This window comes from Meles meles, chromosome 7 (genome assembly GCF_922984935.1).
Source record: "Meles meles chromosome 7, mMelMel3.1 paternal haplotype, whole genome shotgun sequence".
NCBI classification, from domain to species: domain Eukaryota; kingdom Metazoa; phylum Chordata; class Mammalia; order Carnivora; family Mustelidae; genus Meles; species Meles meles.
Genome location: NC_060072.1, coordinates 145,646,129 through 145,672,750, shown reverse-complemented (window position 1 = coordinate 145,672,750; position 26,622 = coordinate 145,646,129). Strand labels below are relative to the sequence as shown.

Here is a 26,622-nt window from a genome sequence, read left to right as displayed (position 1 = left end):
CCAACTCCAGGAGACACCAGGGCCTGCTTCGTCCCGCCCCCAGCTGCCCACGCCAGACTCGGTTCTCCAATCCCAGGGCGCGCTGCAGCCTCGCGCCTGCGTACCGGAGAGAGGCGAGCGCCGCGTGGACGCCGGCCTCAGTCCGCGCCTGCGCATTGGCTTCTCCTCAGTGATTGGCTCCCGCCGTCTGCCACGGTTTAGTTTTCACTTTCTCTTTTTTTTTCTCCCCCTCTCCCCCCACCTCCGGTTTTCCGAGGCCAGAGGTTTCACTTCCGGTTTTCTGCAGCGCTGTCTGGGATAATCGGCATGTTCTCTCAGGCGGCGGCGCGTCTCGGGGAGCGTTCCTTCCTAGGACCGTGCGGGAGAAGAACGACGTCTGGCTGACGAGCGCGGTGGTGCCTGCGGGCTGGGAGCCTGGTCTCCAGGCCCGCGTGCCCCGCGGTGGCGTCTCAGTGACGCCGGGCGCTCCCGGGGCCGCGCAGCCGGCTCTGGGGCGGAGGGGAAGCCCGGGCCGCGACGTGGAGGGTCCTGCGCGCCCCTGAAGCGCCGGTGCAGACAGCGCCGAGGGCGGCCGCTGGAGAGCCCGCGGGCGGAGAGTCGCTCCGGGTCAGGGAGCGGGCGGAGCGCGGCCGGTGCCTGCTGGAGTGCGGACGCGCCTGTCACGTTTGGCCGCGGGGGACCGAGAGGGGACGTGCACGCGTGGAGACGCGGACGCCGGGAGCATGGGGGAGAGACTGGGCAGCAACGTCAGATCCTCGGGGGCGGCGGCCGCGCGGGGGGCAGGTAAGCCTTCGCCGCCGGGGCCGCTGCTGCTGGTGCACCGGGTGGGGGGCACAGCGGCCCCCGCCTGCAGGGCGCAGTGCTCGGCTAGCCGCGTGGGCTTCCGTGGTGGTCGGCCGGGGGCCTCGCTGCTGCCTTGCACAGACCGTCCAAGTTGCGAGGGACGCGGCGTGCTTTCCTTGGTGCCGCTGTCTTGCCGGTTCGCGCTGTTCTCAGGGTGACGCGGCGGGAGGGGGCGTCGGCTTTCAGCGCGGTCTTGGCGGAGCGGCGGACGGGATGAGCCGGACTTCGTAACACCCCGTGGCGGTTCCCGGTGTCGCTCACGCTTCCACCCGGGCTTGACTCTGCTTCGTCCGAATTTCGCGCGGCGGGAACCCGTCCTTCCCCTGGAGGCAGGGCGTCCAGAACCGCCGAAGCCGTGCGGCTGAGTCGCCTGTCGGAGGACTCGTCCCCGTGCGCGCCGCGGCAAGCGCGTAGTGGGGCTGTGCCCGGGCGCTGTGGACCGGCCGGGCGGTGAAGGCTGCCCTCGGAGTCCGCGTTTCTGGGCTGGCGCGGTCGTGGACCCGCGGCGGCGCGGGACCGTTTCTCTTCCAGAGTCGTTCTGGAAGGAAGGAAGGGTCTGTCCCGGGGGCGGGGGTCGTGTAGCAGGAAGCTCAAGGAGTGCACAGGCGGTCGTCGTTCCGGTGGTCCGCGCTCCCCCGCGGTCTAGCCCAAGCGCCACCAAGCAGCACGTGGCAGAGGAGCGCGGCAGGTTAACCTCAGACCTTGAGGCAGACACATGGGAAACCCTCTGGTTTCGCTTAGTACTTGTCTGTTTGAAACCCCGAAATTTAGGCGCGCCTGTCCTCCCCGGCTTTTCCCGGGTCAGGCAGAACGGCGGGTTAGGGAAGGACGCGGTGGACTTCAGTGTTGGGCGAGCGTTGCCGTAGTAACTGGTGGCGGCAGCCCGCGGGGTTCTCCTGAGGAAGCTCCGGAAGGGAAAAGGGTGTGACACGCGAATGTGTAGGCTCTGAGATGGGTCGTCAGCCTGCCCCGGAGTTTTATGACAAAGCAGATACTCTTGGACAGCCCAAGAATGTTTTCTGTTGAAAAACTGCCTTCCAGAGCTGAGAGCGCCCAGTGATGTGTTGGGCACAGCGGTCAAGAACCCACGGCAGAGAGGAGGAGAAAGTGACAGGGTGTACACAATTCTAAGAAAGACCAGGAACAGTGTTTGAAATTTGGGGTTTTCAGGACGTTGACCCAAATGTAACCAGTTCTCTTTGAAAAGAACCCTATTAGAAGCATCTCCTGTACTCCAGACATGGATGCTTGAATGAATTAAAATCCCCAAAGTGCCTAAAAACTTGCCTGAGACATAGTGTTTAACAAGTGTAGTTTGTTTGTTTTTTTTAACTAAAGATTTTCCTTATTTGACAGACAGATCACAAGCAGGCAGAGAGGCAGGCAGAGAGAGAGGAGGAAGCAGGCTCCCTGCCGATCGGAGAGCCCGATGTGAGGCTCGATGTGAGGCTCCATCCCAGGACCCTGGGATCATGACCTGAGCCGAAGGCAGAGGCTTTAACCCACTGAGCCACTCAGGCGCCTCTAACAAATGTAGTTTTGATATCTGCTTAGTATAATAAAGTAGGCATGGTATCTTTATCAAACCAGTCTTTAATTTTTGCTGGATATTTATTGTCAAGTTTTCCTCCATAACTAACGATAGTATTTCTGTAGAGTTCATTCCTATGAGAATATGGAATTGTTCTCAAATATCCTACTCTTTTTTTTTTTTAAAGATTTTTATTTATTATTTGACAGAGAGAGATCACAAGTAGGCAGAGAGGCAGGCAGAGAGAGAGGAGGAAGCAGGCTCCCCGCTGAGCAGAGAGCCCGATGCGGGACTCGATCCCAGGACCCTGAGATCATGACCCGAGCCGAAGGCAGCGGCTCAACCCACTGAGCCACCCAGGTGCCCCTCAAATATCCTACTCTTTAATAAAATCCACTCTCAAAAGGTAGCTCCCTGCTAGCCAGCACGAATGGTAACAGTATTTCTTTAACATCTTACTAATTTTTCTAATAACCGGAAGTAACTTCTCATTTTAATTTTTATCTTCTTTGGGTGATAAAAAAGAAATCTTGACTGGGTCATATCTTTTTTTTTTTTTTTTAATTGCATTCTGAACTCTTCTTTGACCCATTTACCTATTCCCACACTGTTTTAATTATTGTACTTTTGTAATATATCTTGCTACTTTCTTTTTTTTTTTTTTTTTAAGATTTATTTATTTGACAGATAGAGATTACAAGTAGGCAGAGAGGCAGGCAGAGAGAGAGAGAGGAGGAAGCAGGTTCTGCGCTAAGCAGAGAGCCTGATCTTGCTACTTTCTTTTGAAAAAAGCTTTGGGCATTCTTTGCATTTTTCTTCCAGATGATGTTTAGAACCATTTTTTCAAGTTCTGTAGAAAATCTTGTTGGAATATTGTTTGTGATTGCATTGAATTTATAGATTAATTTGAGAAGAGGCATTCTTTGAGTTTTTCCTTCTAGGATAGTAGGTATGTCCCTTTGTTTCTTCTATTAAAATTTTTGTTGTGAAGTATGCCATTTATATGTACTGGTGTTTGTTTGTTTGTTTAAGTATATCTGTGTACCCAGCTTAAAAGGATATCTAAGTGCCTTAGAAGCTTTGGTGTGTACCTCTCCCCAGAAGCAGTGTATTGCTGCTGCCGTCACACTGGTCATCCTCAATTTTGTGTTAGTTATTCCCTGGCCTTTCTGTAGTTTTTTCACATATTTTTTTTTTAATCAAGCTGTTTGTTTTCTTTCCCCTGTTTTTGAGCTTTATCTGTGAATTACATAAACATTATGTTTTTGAGATTCATCATTGCTGAAGCATATGTCTGTAGTTCAGCAGTTCAGAGGCTTTTTGGTCTTACGACTCCCTTTATGATTTTATTGAGAACCCTAAAGATCTTTCATTTATGGTGGTTATATAATTAGATACTAAAACTGATCTTAAATATGGTAGATATGTCATATATTGGTGTATTTATTGGTACCTCTTAGAAAATAACACACCTGTTATATCTTAATATAAATAATATTTTAATGAAAAAACTTATCCAAAAAAATTAGTGATGAGTGGCATTGTTCTAACATTTTCACAAATATATATTTTTTAAAGATTTTATTTATTTATTTGACAGAGATGACAAGTAAGCAGAGAGGCAGGCGGGGGGCGGGGGGAAGCAGGCTCCCTGCTGAGCAGAGAGCCCAATGCAGGGGTCGATCCCAGGACCCAAGATCATGACCTGAGCCGAAGGCAGAGGCCCAACCAACCCACTGAGCCACCCAGGTGCCCTTAAATAAAGACTTTATTTATTATTTGAGAGAGAGAATGAGGGAGAAGGAAGGGGAGCACCAGCAGGGGGAGAGACAGAAGGAGAGGGACAAGCAGACTCTTCACTGAGCAGGGAGCCCAATGCAGGGCTTGATCCCAGGACCCTGAGCCTATGACCTGAGCTGAAGGCAGCGGCTTAACCCACTGAGCCACCCAGGAGCCCCTATTTTCACAAATATTTTTAATGATTCAGTTTCATGTCTGCTTCTGCATTCAGTCTGTTGTAATATGTTGTTATGGTTGAAAGTATATGAAGAAAATCCAGACTCTTTTGTGTATTTAGAAAAGGGAGGAATGTTTTCATAAACTTATAAGATAGGTTTCAGCAAATATCAGATAAAAATAAAACTAACAGTTTCTATAAAAGTTAGCTGCAGTGTAAAATTTGAAGCCATGTCAGTGAACTTCTCAAACTCTGTGACATGAAAACCCATTGGTCTGTCTTGCATTTTGAAGGGATCTTTCATCCACACATTGGTCATATGGTAGATACGAGTTCTTTGAGTTCTGTAGATCTCTCAGATGATGACACATTTCAATAGAGGTCAGAAAACCCACCCAAATATCATCACCACTTTGGGAACCACTGCTACAATTCATCAGTTTTCATTGAAGTACCATGGTCTACTCTAAAAACATATTGTAAACGGATTATGTACTTAGCTCTTTTATTCTTTATGAACGTAATGGTTATTTCCAACATGGGGCTATTATAATTAGTGCTGCCGTAAATGTTCTTGTTCATCCTCAAGTGCATATGTACGATACTTGGGCATGTTAGTAGTGGAATTGCTGGATCCGTTGGAGGGTATGTGCATGTTCAGTTTCATTTAGATAATGTCTAACTTTTCCCAAATAGTACTTCTGATTTATACACCACTAATTTTGAATGAGACTTGCCACTACTTCCCATTCTCTCCGTGTATGGCATTGTCCAGCTTTTTACTTTTTGCTGGTCTCATGGAAATGAAAATATTATTGTGGCTTTCAACTGCATTTCTGAGATTACAGAAAACAGTTAAATGTTTGTTTTCTTCTGTGTAATGTTTATTCATGTTTTTGCCACTTTTTCTATTGGGTAATTGTTTTATTAATATGTATGAATTTTTAAAACATCTGTTATATATGCAAGTTGAGCGCTTCCTGTTGCTTAAAAAATTACTGGAATAATTCATTTTAACAATTAGAAAATACATAAAGATCATACAAAGAAAAATCTTTTCTTTCCTGTACCTATCCAACTTATTCCCCAGTGTTTGTTTTTATATTTCTCTTAACCTAATTTGTTCTATGCTACATTTTTTCCCCTCTATTTATCAGTGTATCTTGGAAATCTTCACAAAGCAGTATATAGGTAGCATGCTTATTCTACAGCATAGGAAAACAATTTCTCATTGTGTGGCTGTACCAGTTTATTTAACTAGTCTGTAGTAGATAATCAGTTTCTGGTCTTTTGCTGCTAAAAACAGTGGTGCAGGGGCGCCTGGGTGGCTCAGTGGGTTAAGCCTCTGCCTTCAGCTCGGGTCGTGATCTCAGGGTCCTGGGATCGAGCCCTACATCGGGCTCTCTGCTCAGCAGGGAGCCTGCTTCTCCCTCTCTCTCTGCTTGCCTCTCTATCTACTTGTGATCTCTCTCTATATATCAAATAAATAAAATCTTAAAAAAAAACAGTGGTGCATGGAGAAATTTTGTAGAGTTGTCATTTTGTATGTGAGCAGCTATTTCTGTACTATTAATTTCCAGAATGGTGGTATGGGTTAAAGGTTAAATGCCTTTGAAATTTTGAGAAATACTGCCAAACTGCTTTTTCTTGGGATTTTGCATGTTTACCTGCAGTGTATTGCAATGACTCTTTTCCTAAAATCCCTCACAGGATGCCTTGTTCAACTTGTGTTCTTTGGTAGTTTGATAAATCAGTTTACAGATAATTATGACTGAGTTTGAGCATCTTTTCATATGTTTAGAGGCTTTTTCCCCCCTCTGTGTACTGTTCATGTCCCTTGTCCATTTCTATTCTTTTTTTTTTTTTAAGATTTTATTTATTTATTTGACAGAGAGAGACACAGCAAGAGAGGGAACATGCGCAGGGAGAGGGAGAGGGAGAAGCAGGCCTCCTGCAGAGCAGGGAGCCTGATGTGGGGCTCAGTCCCAGAACCCTGGGATCATGACCCGAGCTGAAGGCAGATGCTTCACCCTCTGAACCACCTAGGCACCTCCATTTCTATTCTTTATTGGGTCGTTGGACTATAGGACATTTTTTTCAAACATTTTATTTATTTATTTGTCAGAGAGAGAGAATAAGCAGGGGGATCAGCAGGCAGAGGGAGAAGCAGACTCCCTGCTGAGCAAGGAGCCCAATGCAGGACTTGATCCCAGGACCCTGGGATTACGACCTGAACCAAAAGCAGATGGTTAATGGACTGAGCCACCCGGTATCCCTGGACTTTTTTTTTTTACTTGCTCTGGGTACTAATCCTTAGGTAGTAAAATGGGTTGCAAATACCTTTTCTCTCTGTGATGTTGCTTTTTTTTTTGTTTTTTTTTTTTTTTAAAGATTTTATTCATTCATTTGACAGAGAGAGAGATCACAAGTAGGCAGAGAGGCAGGCAGAGAGAGAGGAGGAAGCAGGCTCCCTGCGGAGCAGAGAGCCCGATGCGGGGCTCCATCCCAGGACCCTGAGATCATGACCTGAGCCGAAGGCAGAGAGGCTTAAACCACTGAGCCACCCAGGCGCCCCTCTCTGTGATGTTTTTTGATGGATAGAAGTTAATTTTAAAGATTTTCATTTTGTGTCTATTTATTTGGAATTGTTAATTGTGGGTAGATAGGAGTATAAATAAAATTTAACTTTATTCTCAGATAGATAACCAGTTGTGGTAGAATTTACCATTGAATCCACTTAGGTCTGAAGTTTTTTTGGTGGCAAATTTTTGACTAGTGATTTATTTTTTTTAGTGGTTACATGGTTTACTCAAGATTTGAAAAAAAATTGTTACAATTGCTTAGATTTTTTAGGTCTCTGTTTTGTCTGAATTTTTAATATTTATGGTTGTTAACAGTGTGCTCTTGCTATCTTTAATATGTGAAGCATGTGTAATTATGGCTCCTTTTTTCAATTTTGATATTGAATATTTCTCCCTTCTGTACTGTTAATTCATCTTGCTTGTAGTTCATCACTTGCGCTTTGTGATTTTCTCTTTAATGCATTTCTTTCTGTGTTTTTAAAATTCATTTATTTTGAAATAGCTGTAGACTCGTGCACTTGTATGTTTTAGATGTCTCTTTTAAAGAGTATCTGTTGCAATTTTAAAATGCAGTTTTAAAGCATTTCGGCTGGGACATTTAGCCGATTTACACTCACTGTAATTACTCTTATTTTCTGCTTTCTGTTTGCCCTGGCTAGTCTATATTTCTTTCTCCTGTTTTTTTTTTTTTTTTTGAAATTTCTTTGTTTTTGAATTTTTAAAAAAAAATTTTTTGTCAGAGAAAGAGTACACAAGCAAAGGGAGCAGCAGGCAGAGGGAGAAGCAGGCTCCCTACTGAGCAAGGATCCCGATGTGGGACTTGATCCCAGAACCCTGGGATCACGATCTGAGCCCAAGATAGACGCTTAACTGACTCAGTCACCCAGGTGCCCCCCCTTCTGCTATTTTTTAAATATTGATTTAATATCTCTAGCATTCCATTTTCCCCATGTACTAGTTTGGAAAATCGGCTCTCTTTTTTGGTTTTTATAATTCTCTTAGAAATATCATGCATCCTTGACTTTTCAAAAATCTAAAAAATCAAAAACAAAAACAAAAAATCCCAAACAAAGCAAAAAAACAATAGTTTTACCTTACTCTTAGATGGTACCAGAACCGTAGAAGTTTGACTTCCTTCAGTCCCTGCATGGCTTATATGTTATCATATGTTTTAATATTTTTAAGTACGATTCTCACTGGATAGAAGGGGTCTGTTTAGAATTATTGTTGTGTTTTACAGTCAGTGCTTATTACATTTCCCACACTTTTACTGCTTTTCTCTGTTGCTTCTTTTGTCTTTTAGAACATCAGTCTGGGGCCATTTTCCTTCTGCTCAAAGCATGTTCTTTGGGATGGCTTTTTTGTTGTTGTTGAAGGATTGCTTGGTGATGAACTCTTTCCACTTTTGTTTACCTGAAAGTATCTTTGTTTCGCTGTCATTTGCGGAAGATGTTTCTGCTAAGTAAAGCAGTTCAGGTTGGCGGGTGTTGAGCACATTTGCGCATCTCAGCCCTCATTTCTTTGTCTTTTCCATTATTGCCCCTGAGAGGTCAGCTGTGTCTCAGTTCTTTTTTCTCTGGCTGCTTTGGTATTTTTCTCTTTGTCTTTAGCGCTGTGCTATTTCAATGCAGCGTATCTTTACCTTGCTGGGGATTGTTTGGCTTCTTAAATCTGTAAACGGGAGGTATTTTGAAATGTGTTTATTAGCTATTCATAAATCCTGAACTGTGAATTTCCATTTCTGTTGATCTGTCCATCTAAAAGTATAAATCAGTCTTTTTCCATCTACATAGTATGTATTTTTTCCTGTCCTTTTGCTTTTCTCTTCACTTTGTTTCCCACAGTTCCACCAACAGAATGCATTGCCAGACTTGTAGATATCTGATAATCCAGTAAGTGAGAAGTAAAATCTGACAATAAAACTCTGTACCTAGTCTTTTGGGGAAGGGGTAGGACTATGACTCCTTTTTCAGTTTTTGCATCATAATTGGTTTATTTAGCTGTTTCTTCTGTTTAGATCAGTGTTGGCAAATTATATTTTTATAGTTTTCAAATTAATTAGTATAAATTGTGTATGACATAATTTCAGAAATGCTTTCCTTGTATTTGTGGTAATAGTCTCTTTTTTGTTCTGTTTTTTAATTTTTCTTTTTTGAATATATTTGCTAAGAGATTATTTCATTTATTCTAAAAGTAACAGTTTTTATTTTTATTGGTTAACTCAGTTGGCCTTTTGTTTTTGTTTTAAATTTAGCTTTTCTTTTTAACATTACTGCTTTTAGCATAAGAAATGTGTCTGGAGCATACTTTGCTTTCCCTTAGCAAGGGAAGGAGAATTGGAGAATTAAATCCCTTGCTTATATTCGGTGTAAAGACTCACTACCTTCCTTGGCATGGTGAAATAGACCCTGTTTAGAACCTTTGAATACACACCTGCTCCCTGCCTGGTTAGAAGAATGCTCGAGGCCCCAACTTCTGGGATTTAGTTTGACCAGTGTGACTGGTTGCTTTAGCCTGTGGTGATCCCCTACTTCTCGGTGAGCCACTGTCAGTGAACAGGCCTATTCTTTGCCCAGGACTTTCAGGACGGGATGTTTCTAGGGGTGTGAGCTGCAAAAAAAAGTCACCCTGTTACGGCATGGATTAGGTCACTTTCTCTTTCATCATCTGTAATCAAAAGAATCCAAAGCAGGTTTTAAAATGTAATTGTCCCTGAGAAAAATTTATCGTTAGGATTTTCTTTTAAGAGGCACAAAACTGGCGCGCCTGGTTAAGCATCTGCCTTCGGCTCTGGTCATGATCCCGGGGTCCTGGGATGGAGTCCCCAGTCGGGCTCCCTGCTTAGTGGGAAGCCTGCTTCTCCCTCTCCTACTCCCCCTGCTTATGTTCCTCTCTCGCTGTGTCTCTCTCTGTCTCTCTGTGTGTCTGTGTGTCTCTGTCTGAATAAATAAAATATTTTTTAAGAAGAGGTACAAAATTACTTAACAGTGTCCTTGTAATAAAATACAGTAGCGTGTTTAATGCAGCCATCTCACTGCAAGCTGATAGTTTAAAGCACAGATTAGGAGCGCCTGCGTGGCTTATTCAGTTGAGTGTCTGCCTTGGGCTCAGGTCATGATCTCAGGGTCCTGGGATCAAGTCCCATGTCAGGCTCCCTGCTTGGTGGGGAAGCAGACGCTTCTCCCTTTCTCTCTGCCTCTCCCCCAGCTTGTGCTCCCCGCCTCAAATAAAGAAATAAATAAAACCTTTTTTAAAAAAATAAAGCACAAATTAGTAAATCCAGTTTGATAAGGAGCCAGAAAAAGGTCAGTTACTTTATACGACGTCTAAAAATGACACCATATAAACTTTGAAATAGTTCCAATGAAAGGTGCGTAACTTGAATGTGGAAAGTATGGTCTCTAAAGAATTTACATAGCATAGCAAGAGAGAAAACCTGGTAGATATAAGATTATAAGCATCTATTTGCTATATAAAAATACTTTTTACTGTGAGGTTGGATTCTGAGGATTGTTAAAACAACCTTCGAAATGTGAATATTATGTCCAAAAGTAAGTATGCCACACTTAAATGAGAAAGTCATAGTACATGAGTATGCCTCATTTTACACAATGGATATAATCCTCCAAAATGTGTTTCCAAAAACGATTTCTCTCCCTTTGGATATACTACTCAAAGTGTGTTTGCTATTTGAAATAGTACATAGTCAGTCTACATGATTCTTTATGAATTTAAGTGAATTTTGTGAGTTAAGGTTTTCCTGTATGTTTTCTATGTGTCCAACACAATGGTGGTAATGGTTTTCTAGGATCTCCTGAACAGATTTTCCTCTAGCAAATGCAGATATGGTCAGGAAATGCAGGTGCACGTCTTCAGTAACTTTGTTAAAGCATGAGCCAAAAGTAAAGATGTCCTTAGGTCAGGCCAAATACTTCATGGCCCCCAAAGTTTTATTTTTTGTGGGTTTTGTTGGGGCTGGTTGGCTTAGTGGGTGAGCCCCCGCATCCTGATCACCAGTGCTGATGCCAGCATCTCCCGGGATCTGTGGAGCGCTCAAAATCATTCAGTAGACCTTCTGTTTTTGTAAATTGTACAGCAAAGCCCCATGAAACTGTAGCTGGTGGTTTTATATAGACGATAATGGGAACGGCTTATAGGGGCACTGATTTAGAATAATTGGGGATCGCTGTAGTGAACAGATGTGGGTTTCAGATTAGGTCCGGGACTTGCAATCCGTCATCATTACAGCATCATTCCTGAGAGCCTGTGGGCAAGATCCTTGAAGAAAGTGAAGCTGGGAGCACACACCATAAAATAACAAACACCTGGGAGGCCCGGGCGTTGGGAAACCTCAGAGGAAGGAAGACCAAGGGCAGTCTGCTTGTTCGACCAGCCCTCGAACTAGATTGCAGCTCCCACGAACCCCCTGCCCGGTTCTGTGGCTGAGGTTCTGGGGTGTGCGCCTGCCTTCCGCGGGCTCGCGGTCGCGGCCCTCGTTGACTTTTAAAAGGTGCGGCCCCGCGCCGCCCCGGCCACCGCACTGGACTTCGCTGGTGGGAGGGGGCCGACAGGCAGGCTGGGCAGAGGTGCAGCCCCCTCCCCCACGCACCATGAGGTGAGGAGGGAGGAGCTGGGCGTCACCCGCAGCTCGGCGCCCCCCCCCCCCCCCCCCCCCCCCCCCGCCCCGCTGCTGCCAGCGGGCCGTCTTCCCTTAGAGCTGGGTGCAGAGGAGACCGGGAGGGAGACAGACCAGGTGTTTGACCTTCGGAGTGGAACTTCGGTGGGGCCGCCAGGACGGGTTGGATGGTACTGACAGGTTTACCCAACTCCTTTGCTCCCAACTCCTCACTGGATTCTCTGAGTGCCCGAGTGAGGAAAGCCTTGCAGAACTTCCAGAGAGAGGGCATCCCTCCTTACAGCTCTGCTGGGGGTATAGATTTACAGTATTCTAGGTCATCTTTTGAAATGTAAAACAGTGAGTACGCGTATTTTGCCCTTATAGCTAAGGTCATTTGGTTTTTATTTCTTGTGTGTATGATTATCTGGGCGTTAGAAAACATTTAAACTTTTGTACATGGCAAACTTATTTATATCTTCAAAATTTTTTATGAAAATCTTATTCTATAGTGGTTTTTTTTAAAGATTTTATTTATTTGACAGAGAAAGAGATCACAAGTAGGCAGAGAGGCAGGCAGAGGGAGAGGGGGAAGCAGGCTCCCAACTGAGCAGAGAGAGCCTAGTGCGGGGCTCGATCCCAGGACCCTGGGATCATGACCTGAGCCAAAGGCAGAGGCTTAACCCACTGAGCCACCCAGGCACCCCTGTTTTTTATTCTTAACAGTCTCTTACGGTTTGCTTCCCTCTCCCTCTCTCTCTCCTTTTTTCCCCCTTCTGGTATGTTCATCTGTTTTGTTTCCTAAATTCCACATATGAGTGAAGTCATATGGTATTTGTCTTTCTCTGACTTATTTTGCTTAGCATAATATAAACTAGCTTCATCTACATCATTGCAAATGGCAAGATTTCATTCTTTTTGATAGCTTAGTAATATTCCATTGCAAATATATACCACAACTTCTTTATCCATTCATCAGTCGGTGGACACGGGTCTCTTTCCATAATTTCCATAATTTGGCTGTTGATAATGCTGTTATAAACATGTGCCCCTCCAAATCTGTGTTTTTGTATCCTTTGGGTAAATACCTAGCAGTACAATTGCTGGGTTGTAGGGTAGCTCTATTTTTAACTTTTTGAGGAACCTCCATACTGTTCTCCAGAGTGGCTGCACCAGCTTGCATTCCCACCAGCGGTGTAGGAGGGTTCCCCTTTCTCCACATTCTCGCCAACATCTGTTGCCCTGTTTTGTTAACTTTAGCCATTCTGATAGGTGTGAGGTGGTATCTCATCGTTTTTGTTTTTGTTTTGTTAAGGTTTTATTTATTTGAGAGAGAGGGAGGGAGAGGGAACAGAAGCAGGAGAGGGAGAGGGAGAAGCAGATTCTGCTGAACAGGGAGCCCGACACGGGGTTTGATCCCAGGACCCCGAGATCATGACCCGAGCTAAAGGCAGCCGATTGGTTGAGCCCCCACAGGCACCCCTCTTGTGGTGGTTTTGGTTTGTATTTCCCTGCTAATGAGTAATTTGAGCATCTTTTTATGTCTGTTAGCCATCTGGATGGCTTCTTTGGAAAAGTGTTTATTCATGTCTTCTATTTCTTAATGGGGTTATTTGTTTCTTGGGTGCTGAGTGTGATATGTTTCTTATAGATTTTGGATACGAACCCTTTATCAGATATGTCATTTCCATTCTTTCTTTCCATAGACCGCGTTTTAATTTTGTTGATTATTTCCTTCGCTATGCAGCGTTTTATCTCAATGTGCCAATAGTTTACTTTTGCTTTTGTTTTCCCTGCCTCCCGTGATGTGTCTAGTAAGAAGTTGCTCCAGCCGAGGTCAGAAAGGTTGGTGTCTGTGTTCTCTTGGATTTTGATGGTTTCCTGTCTCACATTTAGAACTTTAATCCGTTGTGAATTTTTGTGTATGGTGAAAGAAAATGGTCCGGTTTTATTCTTCTGCGTGTATGTGGCTGTGCAGTTTTCCCAGCAGCGTTGTTGAAGAGACGGCCATTTTCCCAGTAGATGTTCTTCCCTGCTTTGTGCACGATCAGTTGACCGTAGAGTTGAGGGTCCATTTCTGGGCTCTCTGTTCTGTTCCACTGATCTGTGTGTCTGCTTTTGTGCCAGTACCACCCGTCTTGATGACTCGAGCTTTGTAATGTAGCTTTAAGTCCAGAATCATGATGCCTCCAGCTTTGCTCTTCTTTTTCAGGATTACTTTGGCTATTCGAGGTCCTTTGTGGTTCCCTGTAAACCCTTCTTGAGGTAGGCCTGTATTGCAATATACTTCCTTCTTAGGGACTGCCTTTGCTGCATGCCAAGGGTTTTCGACTGTCATCTTTTCATCTCCATTTGCTTCCATGTATTTTTTTAGTTTTTCTTTAATTTCCCAGTGTTATTATCAGTGAGTTTCTTTATGTTTGTTATTGATTGATTGATATATCTGGGTGCTCCCAAGTTGGGTGTATAAATACTTACAGTTGATATAGCTTCTTGATGGGCCCTTCTTCATCTCTTGTTACAGTCTTGGGTTTAAAATCTAATTTTGTCCCATATAAATTTGGCTACTCTAGCTTTTGGTGTGGTAGGATATTTTTCTATGTTACTAAATCAACAGCTTTTATTTGGGAGCATCTTAATTTGTTTTTTAGATTAAGTATGGCAAAAAATGCATAAATTTTAAAAATAGTCTGCAGCAACAAAAATGTACACATTATAAGGCATCATAATATAAATATGTATATAGTAACTTTGTTTTGACAGTGACATTTGGCTCTCCTACCTTATCCCACAACCAGCAGCCCCTCTGTGATTGTTTTACTTTCATCTGTTAATGTGGTTAGTTAAATTTATGGATTTCCTTTTTATTGAACCAATTCTTAACAGTCCTATGATGAATCTGAATTGATCTCTGTTATTTTAATCTCCTGATAGATTCTCTTTGCCACTGCATATATTTTAGGATTTTAGTATTAATATTCATACTAGAAATAAGTCTTTAATTTCCTTTTTTATGTTTTGTCAGATTTGGGCACTGCATTTAGTACCCAATAATAAAGCATTTAGCTGCTTTATTAAAAAATGGGAAGCTTTATTCCTTTTACTGAGTTTTGGTACAGATTAAGTAGCATAAATGTTATTTATTTTTTCATTGAGTAACCAAATACATGTTTACTCTATGCCAGGCACTGGGCTGGTTGCTGAGTAATCAGAGGTAAACAAAACAGAAATGGTTTCTGCCCTTATAGGGTTTGGTTTATTAGGGAATTAGCCATTAATGAAGTAGTTATGAATATGTTGTTATAAATCATGACAAGTACTCAGAAAGGAACAGAGTGCTTTTGAAAGAAATATCATTGAAGGACTCTTGAAGATTGTACTTTTTCTGTATTTGAGGACATGCTTATTGAGTACATATGCATTAAAAGGTAATTCTTTTTAAATGAAACATTTATTGAAGATTTGATGTGCACTTTGGTATGTGGTAAATAAAATGAAGTCTTCATTATTGTAGAAGTTAAAATACAAAATACTGGTAGTCATAGCTACCAGAGTTAGAGGGTATATTCCACATTTTTTAAATGAAGAAATTAAGACTTAGTTTAAGTAGACACTTCTAGTTTAACTTGTCCAATTGTATACACCCTCTGGAAATCCCACTGAGGTGGCAGTAAAAGAATAAAGATATAAATTGACAAAAAGAATGGAAAAGTAGATGCCAGGTGCAACCACCTTTGGGGAACTAGCACGAAGATGGCGAGTCCTGTGTGGCTTTATGGAGTAGGGACTGCCGAAAGCCGAAGAGCAGTCAGCCGGCAAGAAGCCAGCCAACTCCCAGCAGTCTGGCACCAGCTCAGGATTTGGAATTTAAAAGTATTTCTCAAGGCAAGATTATAGGGTGGCACAGAAGTAGAACGATTAAGTGGTGATTTTGGTAGTTTTGATGCTCTAGATTCCCTTCCCTGCTTCTCGCCTCTAGATAGTTGCTTAGGGCAACTGTCTTCTACCCAGACAGGGCACTGACGGCTCACCTGCGGGAGATGATCACATTCAGGAGGCCGAGGCAGCTGGGTTGGAGCAGAGCACCGAAACCAGGATGAGGGTTAAGTGGAAGTCCCTTACTGAGCAGGGAAGCCAGAGCTGGCTGGCTGCGTGACTCTTCAGAGCCAAGAGTCAAGCCCTCCCCCCCCCCCATAAGATATTAAAGGATTCGTTTCTGGGGAAACATCAACCCTGGTAAAATATTTAGCGGATACAGACTTTGGGAGTTCGCCCTATTAAATAGCTGCATCACCATCAGATCACAGGAGAGGGAGAAAGAGAGAGAGTGCGAGAGAGCTGCTGGTCAGAGACATTGTTTATGTGCCGGCCTCGTAGTCAGCTGTAAGTGCCTCACATGTGGACAGCGAAGGATCACCAGCCATTTGGTGGGATTCTCTAACATAAAAGAAACCAAACAGAAGGGGTGCCTGGGTGGCTCAGTCGGTTAAGCCTCTGTCTTTGGCTCAGGTCATGATCCCAGGGTCCCTGATTGAGCCTGAGTAGGGCTTCCTGCTCAGTGGGGAGTTTGCTTCTCCCTCTGCCCCTCCCCCTGCTGGTACTCACTCTCTCTCTCAAACAAATAAATAAAAAGAAAGAAAGAAACCAAACAGGAATAAACAAGTAGGAAATAAAAGGATCTTGGTAGAAATAGATTTACTGCGGGTAACAGAAGAAACTTGAACCAAATAAAACTATGGTTCCTTTAGAGAGAAAAGAAATGACATCTGTGAAAGAAGAGGTTCTATTTTTTAAAAAAGCGAAATTATTCAGGAAATAGAAAAGATCTCTGTGAGAGCAGGAAAAAATAAATAATGATTGGATAATAAAGCTGAAGAATTCTCCCCCAAAATAAAATAGCCACAAGAATTAGAAAATAAGAGTGAGTAAATAAAAATGGAGAACCAAAGAGGTCTTTTGTCTTATACAGTGGGAGGAAAGCATTATTTAAGTCCCAGAACTGGAAGAGGTGAGCTTCTGGTTGAATGGGTCTTCTGTGTGGTGTCCTGAAGAAGAAAGCAGGAGAACAAAACCAAATCAAATCACCAGACTGAACCTTTAGTTCCAGAAGGAAGAAGACCAGATTAGTTCTTCATCATCATACTTCTAGAAAAAAGAATGGGGAGGAGGGGAGGTGCAGTGCCCAAACTACACTTTGAACAAGGGCAGGAATAAAAGAAACCCTGTAGGGGCGCCTGGGTGGCTCAGTGGGTTAAGCCGCTGCCTTCGGCTCAGGTCATGATCTCAGGATCCTGGGATTGAGTCCCGCATCGGGCTTTCTGCTCAGCGGAGAGCCTGCTTCCCTTCCTCTCTCTCTGCCTGCCTCTCTTGTGATTTCTCTCTGTCAAATAAATAAAATCTTAAAAAAAAAAAAAAAAAAGAAACCCTGTAAACTTGAATTATATGTAAGTACTGTTGGGAATCCCCAACAGTTCTGTGAGAAAGGCAGAGTTGTGCAGGGGGAGCGTAGCTCAGAAATGACCAGCAGCTGTTTAGTCCAGAAACAGTCCCGTCCTAAGAGAGAATTGCTGTGTACCAGGCTAAGACTGAACAGCTGACGGTGTCCGTTAAGGAAAGCAGAAAGAAATTGGAAAGTGTCTGAGTGGCCCAGAGATCTTAGGATGAGCTAGCAAAATACCCCTAGAAGTGAGTATATGACCTTGGAAAGCAAGGGATGTGCCTCTTGTAGTAGTCTTGAAGAGGAAAACTGAGCTGGAGTTATAGGCCCTCCTGAACCAGATTACACTTGCAGGTTACAAGAGGATTGGCAACAAGAGCACCGTATTATCTTTTCAAAAATCCTTGGATGCAGGAACAGAGAAGAGGAAACTCTTACATTAATAGACCTAAAAACTTCTCTGATCCCTCCCTACACCCTGAATCTTCTTGTTCAAATACAAAAAAAAAACAAACAAACAAACCAAAGAATCTGCCCAGCATCCTCATAGCAAAATACAGTGACAACTGCATTTCTTTGTTGGTTTGTTTTTGTTTTTTTGTAACATTTTTAATATTGAGGTAGAATTCATTGGTTTTTAGTATATTCACAAGGTGTACAATCATTACCACGATCAATTGCATTATGAACCCCAGGGATTTTTTCACTCCCCCTTGACTTTGAGTTTGGCCATGTGACTTGCTTTGGGCAATAATATCAGGTAGACGTGACAGTATATTAGTTTCAGGCCTAATAAACCTTGAAAGGACTTGGGTATTCTCCATTTGTTCTCTGTACCTCTGCCATTTCCATGAGAAAAACATGCCTCCCTAGCTTGTTGGTTGAAGGAAATAGGAGACACATGGATCAGGGCTGCCCCAGCTGAGCTAAGCCTAATTCAGCCAACATTGTAGAAGTGTGAGCAGTAGTAAGTGATTGTGGCTATAAGCTACTGAATTTTGAGATGGTTTGTTACTAAGCAGTAGTTACCTGATAGAAATGTATAAGAAAAGGCTAAGGTGGGAGGATGTGCATCACAGTTTTCTACAGATGACAAGAAAAGCCCCCAAATACTGATACAGTGTAGATCAGGGCCAGGCAAGTGACCGCTTTTTTTTTTTTTAATAAAGTTTTATTAGAACCTAGTCATTTCCATTCATTTACACATTGTCTGTGGCTGCTTTTATGCTTCACCAGCAGAACTGAGTCTTTGTAACAGAGACTGTATGCTCACAATCCTAAAGTATTTACTGTCTGGCCCTTTATGAGAATGCTTGTGGACCTCTTGAAGTAGATGAAAAGTGACCTAAAATCCCAACATAAACCTAAAAGTAAGGTCCGCACTTACTCGGATGGCTGTAATCAGAAGGATAGTAACAAGTGTCAGCAATGATGTGGAGAAGGTAGAACTTTCCATGCACTGCTAATGAGAAGGTAAAATGGCGCAGTCACTTTGGAAAACAGAATAGCAGTTCTCCAAATGGTTAAACATAGATTTGTCATGATTCAGCCATTCTCTTAGGTGTATATTCAGGAGAAATGAAAAAATGTCCACTCAAAAACGTACATTAACATTCATAGTATTGTACTTAATACCCCCAAAGTTGAAACATCCCAAATGTCCATCAGTTGATGATTGGATAAAAGAAAATATGGTATATCTGTAAAGTACCATTTTGCTCTAAATGAGCCAGTGAAAATGAAATGTGAGTGAAGTACATGCTCCCATATGGGTGAACCCTGAAAACACGATGCTGCGTGAAGGAAGCCAGGCACAAAGGACCACTTATTGTGGGATTCCGTTTACATAAAATGGTCCATATAGGCAAATCTATACAGACAGAAAGTAAATTAATGGTTGCCTGGGCCTGGGGATAGGAAGCACTGAAGGGTGAGGGTAGTGGCTGAGGGGTACACAACTTTTTGGAGTGACAAGATGGTCTAAAATTGATAGTAGTGATGTTTGCACAGGTCTGAATAGACAAAAGCCATTGAATTGTACATTTTAAGTGGGTAAATTGTATGCCGTGAGCTGTATCAATAAAGTATTAAAAAAAAATGAAGAACACGAAAAATGAAGACCACAAAGCAGAATTATAAGAATTTGAGGAAGAGGGGCACCTGGGTGGCTTAGTGGGTTAAAGCCTCTGCCTTCCTCTCGGGTCATGATCCCAGGCTCCTGGGATCGAGCCCCTCATTGGACTCTCTGCTCATCAGGGAGCCTGCTTCCCTTCCTCTGTCTCTGCCTGCTTCTCTGCCTAGTTGTGGTTTCTCTCTGTCAAATAAATAAATAAAACCTTTAAAAAAAAAAAAAAAAAAAGAATTTGAGGAGGAGATAGCCAGACCATAGGAGGATGTGAAATGGGCACTAGCAGAACAGAAACGAAATGGAAGAAAAAGATTAAACTGTTTCAGAAACAGAGTAAAATAGGAGGTGCATGGGAGACTAGGTACCATGGCGAATCTAAAGATTAGATGTGAAATGTTATGTTTATTTTACCATGATTTTTACTGTGTAAAACAGAACCAAAGATAACATGAGAAAAGTGAATAAAAGCAAACAAATAAATCTCTCTAAAAAGAAAATACTGAGACAGTAATATAGAAGACCGCCAAAAGAGATCCAAAATATACTTGCAAACCTGGAGCCCTCAAAGAAGAAAATCAAAACAGTACAGTTAAAGTACTTAAAGTATAATTCAAATATTTCCGTAAAAAGAAATAATTTATTTTTTGAATGTACCTTTTGAAAGGATGCACCATGTATTCCAAGGAAAACTGGCCCAGCCCTGAGACATACTCTGGTAAAGAATTGGGGACTGACAAGAGATCTCAAAGGAAAGAAAATCAGCTTGGTGGCAGAACAGAAGCAGTGCCAGCAAACAGCAGGCTCAGGGCTTGAACTAACCCTGAGATCAAGACTTGAGCTGAATCAAGAGTCGGCATGTAACCAGTTGAACCACCCAGGCACCCCGATATTTTTTTTTCCAAAGAAGTAATCTTTATTTTTCCCTGCTCTGTGGTTCTTTTTTCTTCTGTTTAACTTCTGATCTGTATCATTTATTTCCTGTCCTTATTCTCTTATGAATTTACTCTTCGTATGTTTTCTGAGTTCTTGAATTGACTTTAATTCACTGATTTTCCGGCGTTTTTCTTTAGTATTTACATTTTAAATTAATGGGGGCTTTTTTGTAGATTTTTTTTCTTATAGACATTTTACATGTATCTAAATTTAGATGGTGCTTTCATTGTCATTCAGCCATTTTAGATTTCATTACAATTTAACTTGTGAGTCATATATAAGTAGGTTTTGTTTTTTTTTAACACAGGGCTCTTGAGATTAATTTTTCTGTGGTCACATTATAATTTTACTAGATCTTGGTCAGAAATTGTGTTCTATACTGTATCAGTATTTGGTGCCAAACACAATTTAAATATATAGTTCAGGGAATTTTGGTAAATCTGTGTACCCTGTAACCAGCACACCAATAAAAATAGACTCTGTCACCCCAGAAAGTTCCTTTGTGCCTACTTCACTTACAGTTTTCTTATTCCCACCCTAGCAACCACTGATGGGATCTTTATCACTATAGATTAGTTTTGCCAATTCTAGAACTTTATATATGTGTGTGTGTGTGTGTGTACGCGTGCACACACACACATAAATTGAACATATATGGAATCCTATAGTGTGTACTTTTTTTTTTTTTTTTTTTTTGTTTAATTTTATTTCTTTATTTGACAGAGAGAGATCACAAGTAGATAGAGAGGCAGGCAGAGAGAGTGAGAGAAAAGCAGGCTCCCTGCCGAGCAGAGAGCCCGATGCGGGACTCGATCCCAGGACCCTGAGATCATGACCTGAGCCGAAGGCAGCGGCTTAAACCACTGAGCCACCCAGGCGCCCCGTGTGTACTTTTTTAATGTCTGCTTTCTTTTGTCCAAGTTACATTTTTGAGTTTCATGCATGCCTCAGCAGTTTTCCTTTTTTATTGCTGAGTAGTATGTTACATGAATAGGCCACAGTTTGTTTATCCATTCACCTATCATGAACATGTGGGTTTCTAGTTTGAGCTTACTGAGAATAATGCTGCCCTGAAGGTTCATGTACAAATCCTTTTGTGGACATAATGTTTCATTTTTCTTGGGTAGATCTCTAAAAGTAGAACTGCTTGGCTGTGAACTAAGTGTATGTTTGACTTTATAAGAAGCCGACAAAACTTTTCCCGCTTGACTCTCTAGCTTTATATTCCTACCAGGAATCTAGGAGAGTTCCTCATCCTTGCCAACTTAGTATTTTCTGTCTTTTTAATGTTAGCCATTCTAGTGGGCAAGCATCACCTTCCTAATAACTAATAACATTGAGTATGTTCCTATTTACTTACTTGCCATTAGTTTGTCCTTTGTGGTGTGTTTAAGAGTCCTTTGTATATTCTGGACATAAGTGCTTTGCAGATATTTTTCTTAATGATGCCTTTTGAAGTTCAGAAGGTTTTAATTTTCATAAATTCCAGTGTATCAGTTTTTCTTTTATGGCAACTGATTTTTGTACCCTAAGCAATCATCATCTGCCTCATGGTCTGGATTTTTTCCCTGTGATCTTTTTCTAGAAATCTTACAGTTTTAGCTCTTAGGTTTATGTCTGTAATTCATTTCCAGTTGAATTTTATGGTTTGAGGTAGGGGTTGAAGTTCATGGTTTTTTTCTGTTTGGGTTGTTATAGAACCATCTGTTGTAAAAATATTCTTTCCCTTTGAATTACATTGGCAGTGTTGCCAAAAATGAACTGTCATGCTGTTCCACTGATCTGTATATATTATCTTTACATCAACACCACAATCTAGACTGTGTTTCTCTTTGTAGTAATTCTTGAAATCAAGTGGTGAGTCTTTTAACTTTGTTCTTTTCTAAAATTGTTCTGGCTGTTCTATATCCTTTGATTGCAAGTTTTAGAATCAGGTCATCAATTTCTGCAGATTGGGAATATGGGGAACATTTATGCTTCAATGTCATATCTCAGCATGTCCCAGCAAGGTCACAAAGCTCTCCCAAGTTATTGGAGAGCACAACTTCAGACTGAAGCTGGATAATACCATGCTCCACAAAGGATGTCTCCAAAAACACTTGATGTTTCTATCTATTCAGAGGAGATTTTTGGTTCTCTAGAATTCTAGGCTGAATTAATGATTGGTAACTGAAAATAAAGCAGAGACAATTTGAAATTGAATAAAACAAAACATCCTGTAAGAAAGGAAATTACCGCCTCTGCCTTCGGCCCAGGTCATGATCCTAGGTCCTGGGATCGAGCCCCGCATCGGGCTCTCTGCTCGGCAGGGAGCCTGCTTCCTTCTCCAGTCTCTCTCTCTCTCTCTCTCTCTCTCTGTCTACTTGTGATCTCTCTGTGTCAAATAAATAAAATCTTTAAAAAAAAAAAGAAAGGAAATTACCCAGTGTGGCCCAGCTGTGATTAGTGCATACAATTTAGTGAAACATTGAATACTGATATAGCAAAATTAGTGATACGAGTTTATATGGCATTTTATTTAGAAACATGGAGTTATATACCAGAAGATATAGCCAAAGTTGAAAGTGGTCACCTAAGAGGGATGGAAATAGGGGCTCTCTGGGAGGGTGGGGACAGTGATTGATAAGCCTAGTGGTCTTTGGCTTTTTATTTTGTGTCTATGCTTTGTTGAAATTTATTTTAAAAAATAAGGGGAATAGGGGCGCCTGGGTGGCTCAGTGGTTTAGGCCGCTGCCTTCGGCTCAGGTCATGATCTCGGGTCCTGGGATCGAGTCCCGCATTGGGCTCTCTGCTCGGCGGGGAGCCTGCTTCCCTCTCACTCTCTCTGCCTGCCTCTCTGCCTACTTGTGATCTCTGTCAAATAAATAAATAAAATCTAAAAAAAAAAAAAAAATAAGGGGAATAAAGATCAAATAGCTTTCTCAAAGTACTGGCTTGCCAAGTCCTTCCGTTTACAAAGTCTATTCCCTTGACCACTCGTTCTACTCCCTTCTTTGAGTCTGAAGAAACCCTTGTCCTGAACATAACTGTTTCACACACAATTCTGAAATTATGACCTCAGTGTTAAAGACTACTCTTTCAGATAGACACATGGTCTCCTGGTTTTGTTTGTTTGTTTGTTTGTTTTTTGTTTTGTTTTACTTTCCTGTATTCCCTAGCTCTAGCCCAGAGCCATACATATAACAGGACTACAGTAAATAACTGCGGGACACAGGTGAAGAATGACAAATGCAGGGTGGAGAAATCTTAAGTCATCAGAACAGCTAGATTTGGGGGGAGGCTTTAAACATGACAATTTAGGCATGAAGTGGGGGAGGAGTGTGAATATCAGATTTTATGGAACTAATGAGGGAAATTATACCAGGAGTGCTCTGAGTTGGGCATTTTTCCTTTGTGTGTGGGAGGGAGATAGACTTGATTGAGTAGGTGGGAATCAGAGGCTTTAAATATCCTTATATTTTAGGTTTCGAGTTTTCACAGCAGTTATATAAGCTTTTGTGATTTCTTACCAATAAATACTAGGATAAATGTCTCCATGCATGGTAGCAGATAAGAGAGGAACTTGATAAATTATCTAGTGCCATGCATAATGCCTTATACATAAGAGGCCTTAAGGAAGGCAGTCTGAAAAGTCACAGTGTTCGAACTGAAAGGAGTCTTAGAGAATTCCAACTACATGAGGCCTTGGAGTAAATAATGTAACAGAGTTCATAGTGTGTTTTCCTTTGCCAACAAAGTGGTTTAAACAGGGGCGCCTGGGTGGCTCAGTGGGTTAAGCCTCTGCCTTCGGCTCAGGTCATGATCTCAGGGTCCTGGGATCGAGCCCCGTATCGGGGTGTCTCTGTTCAGTGGGGAGCCTGCTTCCTCCTCTCCCTCTGCCTGTCTCTCTGCCTACTTGTGATCTTTTTCTCTCTGTCAAATAAATAAAATGTAAAAAAAAAAAAGTATTTCATATCTCGGGAGACTCAGAGGCAGGGCCACTCCAGGTGCATTTATTTGTTCAGCGGTTCAGGGACTTCATCAGCGATGGATCTTCTGTTTTTTTGCACTTTCAGTATGTCGGCTGGTCAGTCCCCTCTTGATTACGAGGAATTCCAGGCAACACATACAAGACAAGGCCACAGGCACCTCCGTGGCTCACTTGGTTAAGCAGCTGCCTTTAGCTCCGGTCACGATCCTGGAGTCCTGGGATCGAGCCCCGTGTCCGGCTCCCTGCTTGGTGGGAAGTCTCTTTCTCCCTCTCACTCTGTCCCCCCTACTTCATGTGCGCGCACTCTCTCTCTCAAATAAATAAAATCTTTGAATTAAAAAAAAGACAAGGCCAGGGCGCCTGGGTGGCTCAGTGGGTTGGCCTGCTGCCTTCGGCTCAGGTCACGATCTCAGGGGTCCTGGGATCGAGTCCCACATCGGGCTCTCTGCTCAGCAGGGAGCCTGCTTCTCTCTGTCTCTCTGCCTGCCTCTCTGCCTAATTGTGATCTCTCTCTCTCTCGCTGTCAAATAAATAAATAAATAAATAAAATCTTTTTGTCCAGTGCTTTTGTAAGAAAGCTTTCCCAGAGTTCTCTCTGCTGACGTCCTTTCACATCATGTGGGCCAGAAACCATAATGAACTTAAATTCTCTCTCTCTCTCTCTCTCTCTCTCTCTCACACACACACACACACCCACACCCACACCCACACCCCTTTCCTAGGCCTCTCCTAAAGCATGGGATCACCCAGTACCTAAACAAAATTACGGGGGATGAAAAGAAAATGGAGCTTGATTATTAGGAAGGCAGTCCACAGTGTCCTCACACTAATGTCTCAGAACAAGGTAGTGGTGGACCTACACGAGACTCCTGGTCTCCCGATCCCAGTTTCATTTTCCCCTCTTGACATAAATAACCTATGTGCTTAACAAATGAATATTAGCAACATTGCTACTTTTTCTCTAGAATTTTGAATATATCCATATAATTCTGCCTCAAATCCTTTTTGAAAAGAGATATACTATTACAAAAGTAGACATGCTAATTTTTTATGTGAAGCATCTTGAATTCTTCAAATAAAGTACTTGCGGTTCCTTATATGTATAATGTTTCTACCTCTGCTTCTACTGTTTCTGTTGCCTAGAGAACATGTGGGCTGGCCCCTTTTTTGGCTCCTTCATTATTTGAATATCTACTCAGATTTCAAGTACGATGCCTCTGAAACTTCTCGACATTTCCCTGTCTTAATGAAATCCCTATTCTGCGTCCACTGCATCATGTTCTAGATCCCCACCGCATTTATAGTACTGGTTTCTGTATAGGTTTGTCTTCCTTTTCTAGTCTCAGCCTCTGTTGTAGAGATGGTTTCTCATTTGTCTTGATGAATCCAGGGTATAGCATGGTACTGTATATGTAATAGGCACCGCTAATAGTTTTTTGGTTTTTTTGTTTGTTTGTTTGTTTGTTTTTAAGAATGAATGGGTGGGGGCACTTGTGGCTCAGTCAGTTGAACTGACTCTTGCCTCCAGCTTGGGTTTTATCTCCGGATTGTAGGATTGAATGCACATCAGGCTCCACGCTCCGCCCGGAGTCTGTTGGAGGTTCTCTCTCTCTCCCTCTGTTCCTCCCCCATCTCTTTCTCTAAACTAAATAAATCTTAAAAAAAAAAATGGATGGGTTATATGCTAATTTGGGGGTGGGGAGAGATTTTATTTGTGTTCTATTTGATTTTGTTATTTTCAACCAGTAGAACATGAATGTGGTTCTCTGTTTTTTATTTTGAGGCAAAAGTGATTCCTATAAGCATATCTTATTTCTGTGAACAGATTTTCTTTCTAACTTAAATATCGAAGGAAAAGCATTTCATTTTATGTGTTACTGCTTATAAAATAAGTTTAGCCTTAGCTCTGGAGACTTGTCAAAGGAGGTAAACATAGAATTGTACTTAATGTAAATTAGATGTTCAGTAGACATTTGTGTGGTAAATATACTGTAACTAGAACTATTCACTTTATGATTTAATTTTTTCTTTTCTCATTTTAGCATTTATGACATTAACAGAGAACAGGACTATGTCAAGAATTCTGGGGGTATACGTGGTGAAAATGAATTAAGACCACCCTCCCAGCTACATTCTCTCTTAGAGAAGACCGAGCCAGGGTTCATATCAGAAAAGAGTGGGTATTAAACTAAATGCTATGAGTTATTACTAATGAATTCGAGTAGAGCAGTACAATTTAAAAAATTTTAATTTAGATCATGTAAAATGAAAGGACATTTTTAAAAAATTTACAGTTTCTAGTGACTACAGATTTCATTGATCCAAAACTAAGAGGTGATTAAATTTTCAAATTCCATCAGAAAGGGTTCAGGGGACATTGTCACATTTCTCTATTTGTATTTTTTTGAAATTATGATTCATTTTACTTGATTTTGAGTTGAGATATTTTAAATTCTAGAAGTAATACATACTGTGTAGGAAATAATACATATAAGGTAAAAAGTTTAAGTTCACTTTTATCCACTTCCATTTGAATAATCATTGGTTTAGACACTGTTAACAATTTGGTTTCTTATCTTTCTGGATCTTTTCCTGTAAACTTTCAAACATAATTTTCTATGGTTTT

The 26,622-nt window shown here is 42.0% G+C and overlaps 1 protein-coding gene across 4 annotated transcripts in view; it reads left to right on the top strand.

The window, feature by feature from the left end:
- Positions 1–593: 593 nt before the first annotated feature.
- TASOR2 (transcription activation suppressor family member 2) overlaps positions 594–26,622 on the top strand; it is a 77,233-nt gene continuing 51,204 nt past the window's right edge. For 2 of the 4 annotated variants that reach the window (XM_046011184.1, XM_046011183.1), the window contains exon 1: positions 594–783. In XM_046011184.1, the coding sequence (XP_045867140.1) occupies positions 723–783 (61 nt within the window). In that variant the 5' untranslated portion in view covers positions 594–722. Of the gene's footprint in view, positions 784–26,142; positions 26,173–26,622 lie in introns of those variants that run through there. The other 2 variants (XM_046011186.1, XM_046011185.1) reach the window with 2 other exon arrangements.